The 3,551-nt window shown below is 29.6% G+C and overlaps 1 protein-coding gene across 1 annotated transcript; it reads right to left on the bottom strand.

The window, feature by feature from the left end:
- Positions 1–317: 317 nt before the first annotated feature.
- On the bottom strand, positions 318–1,196 carry LOC136074460 (uncharacterized). Its single transcript, XM_065786780.1, has 2 exons — positions 1,049–1,196; positions 318–982 (listed from the first exon to the last, which is right to left on the bottom strand). Exons 1-2 carry the CDS (start codon positions 1,194–1,196, stop codon positions 318–320), a joined length of 813 nt encoding a protein of 270 aa, XP_065642852.1.
- Positions 1,197–3,551: the final 2,355 nt, after the last annotated feature.

The following is a 3,551-nucleotide window of genomic DNA, read 5'->3' as shown; positions in this document are numbered from 1 at the left end:
ACCCATATTTAAAAAAAGATCATTATACTGGTTATTATACACAAATATAAATGGCTATGGGGTTAAGTATTTCCCAGTTTTGTGACTTTGTCGTGTACACATTTAAAGGAACTGCTATTATAAGAACACCTTTCGACCATCAGTTCTTTTTTGAATTAATTACAAAGTTAAATGATTTCTACTATTTTTTACCACAAGTACTGGACAATAATGTAAATACCAAAGAAAGTTTATTACCCTCTATATGTAAATAAATGTTTTTACTTTTGATTTTTGATAAGTGGTGGCAAAAAGTTACATAAAAGACAAGTTACTGTCTATAGTTGGTTAATTGAACCATGAAACACCAAAGGCATTTCATTACTTATTTGGCGAAATACTTTAATTCTACGAATAGCACGTTCTACATGAATTCTCAATAATGCAACGGTTTGACTTTCTGTAGCATCTTCTTTACTTGGCTGTAGTTGTCCATTTAAAAAAGATGGTATATTTAATTTAACATTGGTTGTGTTTAAATGGTCTGAAATGGTAAACCCACGATCAGCCATAACTGAATCATTTTTGTTCCAGAGTTCTTTATTAAAGAAACCTGATCTTACAACAATTTCTTTGTCAGAAATAGCTCCATCATAAAGTTGACTTATAAATGTTATTGCTCCTGAAGGAGAAATACCTAACAACCCTTTGTAAGTTACATGATGTTTATAACTAGAGAATAAAGAACTCTGGTGTCTCAGTGATGAAGGTTTCTGACAAAACAGTTCAGTACAATCAATAATGCATCTTGTTGATGGAAATGTCATCTTAAAGCTTTCTGGCATAAACTTATTAACTTGTTCGCGTGAAGGCCAAATAGGTACACTTCCCAAAGAAAAATATAGAAAGTTTGTCCATGTTATTAAATAACGAGATGTTGTTGATTTTGAAATTTTAAATAACCAAGATGTGTGCAAAATTGTAAATCCGTTTTTTAGCCACACTAAAAACATAAATAACTGATTTTATGTGTTTAATTTTGTTTTTGGACCAGTTTTTGCCTGATTACCTAACCTGTGCAAATTTTCAGATAATCCTGAGTTGTGGTATTTAACATTTTCACCATTTTTTCCTGGATTTAAAAAGTTGTACAAATTAATATACTGTTCATGTTCAATGCCAGTATATTTTTGAAACAGTTCTTTGTCTGTTGACATATTTTCATAACTAAGTAAATATTTACCTTTATATTGATTCAGTTGCTTTTTTATTTTTAGATTCTAAAATGCTTATTTGAGATTTCAACTCGTGTTTTTCTTTTTCCAGTAGATCAATTTTGTTTTGTAGTTCAACACAACATAAGCAAACTTTCACAACCTCAAAATCAATAAGTAGTTCTCTATCGTTAGTTTTAAAATTGTCTTCATTTCTAGAAACGTTTTCAATATCAAAGTATTCGATAAGTTTTCTTTTTTTTAGGCGAACATCGTTTTTGTACATCAACTTGTTTTTTAAATTCAAAAATAGATGGAAATGCTTCTTTTTTTAAAGTTTTTCTGCCAATATTGGATAAAAATTGAATGTCTTCATTTTTAAAATGAAGATACATCATTTCAATGACGTGATGGTGTCATTACATCATCACACCATTGGAAAGCGGAAAAACGTGTATACCCGGCCAATTAAAACATACGCTAAAGATTAACAAATGCCACCACGTCTGCTGATTTCGTAACACATTAATATCTTTATTTGTTGCATTAGACCTAGGGCTCGCTTGAAAGGAGCAGGGACGCAACACCCTGAATAGACTCTACTCACCCGAGGTAGAGAACTATTTGCTACTCCTGCTAATGCTAGCTAGATCAATGTAATTTAATATTCATATTGTTTATTGTATTCTTTTACTTGTGGTTCAAACTTACTATTTTAAAATATTATTATAAATGAATTAAATATATAAGACGGGGACGTACCAATGGAGTCCAAATTACGAAAAAGTGGCCTTAACTTTTTTCTGATTTTTTTATTTAACAGAAAGTGAACTTTGTGCAATCTTTTTACTTTAAACAGATGTTGACTCAACATAGAGTTATTTTCAACATACAGTTATTTAAACTCAACATAGAGTCGTTTTCTGTAAAGAAAGTTTATAGCTTTGTTTTCATAAAATATTTATTGCAAAGAGTGCATCTAGAAGATTGTACAGGTGTTTTTTCTTTGTTGTTGATTAAATATGAAAAGATTAAAACTTATAAACATAATTCAAGAAGTTGGTATTTATCATGCGAATTTGCAAGCCCTTTTAGAAACTGAAGCAAAAAAGAAATTGCTAACCAATGAAGAACTGTCTGATGTAGAACTCTCAGAAAAAATTAGACGTTATTTATAAATTTAGAGTTAAATATGCAAAGCATAATCGTAATTTTAAAAGATTAAATAAACAAGAAATGCCCTGGTTAGAGGGTGAGTTGTTTCAGAATCAATATACTAAACTTGATTCAACTTTAAAAACTGGACGACCAGAAAAAGAGTGGATAGAGTATTCATTAAGAACAAAAAGGAGGAAAGTGTCAAGGTAGTTTAGAATTATTATTTTTGTTTTTAAAAGCCGCTGATTAAAAACATAAGTTTTAATAAAAGTATATATATATATGTATATATATATATATATATATATATATATATATATATATATATATATATATATATATATATATATATATATATATATATATATATATACATATAACAGGGCAGGCGAGACACCTTAGTTGTGGTGGAGCAGGAAAACTCTAATATAAAATAAAAGGTAAGAGGAGCTCTTAAACCTTGGGTAGTAATCTTCCTAGTGATGGTGCCACAATAAAAAATACTCAATCCTGTTCTAGAAGTCTATTTTCCATTATAATAATGTAAAGAGGTCATCAAACACAGTTTTTTGTTGTTGAAAATTTACGTCCACAGTTCCACACTTGTGTGGTTTAGACAGTTTTCCATAGTATCATTTTTTTACATTATCATAATGGAAATAGTTTATCAAATAATGATGTTATTTATTTTTATTTTATAGTTAGGCTAAAACTCATACAACTGAAGAATTAGCAGAAGCTGCTGTTATACGTGCAAAATCAAGTCCTGGAAAATCCGATTTGGCAGAGAATATTAAAATATTTTCTAAAGATCTACCAGGCCAAACTTACCAATCTGATAATTATCAGCCAACTATGATGTCTGCAGATCAAGCTTTATCACATAAAATTCAATGTAGTTTGAATGATTTACAATACCATATTATTCGAAACTCATCTCTGATGCAAAATGCTGACATATATTTATCCCCCATTAAAAGCAATCCTAAAATCAAAAGCAGATTGTTATCCAAAGGGTTTGCATATTACAGAAATGTCTGCAAAGTGTAGTTTGCAGAACATGGTTAACCATACCTTGCTTCAAATTTTGAAACTAAATTCTGAGCAGCCTAAAATTTAGATGAAACAGTTACACACGGAGTATTTAAATTGAAATGTGGCATGGATGGTGCATCTTCACAAAGTATTTGTAATCAAAGG

This window comes from Hydra vulgaris, chromosome 01, assembly GCF_038396675.1.
Source record: "Hydra vulgaris chromosome 01, alternate assembly HydraT2T_AEP".
In the NCBI taxonomy this organism is placed as follows: Eukaryota; Metazoa; Cnidaria; class Hydrozoa; order Anthoathecata; family Hydridae; genus Hydra; species Hydra vulgaris.
This window is presented reverse-complemented; position numbering and strand designations above follow the sequence as displayed.

Excerpts from the sequence above, each read along its gene's own strand:
- LOC136074460 (XM_065786780.1), bottom strand. The coding sequence starts at position 1,196 with ATGTCAACAGACAAAGAACTGTTTCAAAAATATACTGGCATTGAACAT. Across the intron at positions 983-1,048 it reads TGAAAATTTGCACAGGTTAG|TGTGGCTAAAAAACGGATTT; the intron begins GTAATCAGGCAA and ends TTATGTTTTTAG.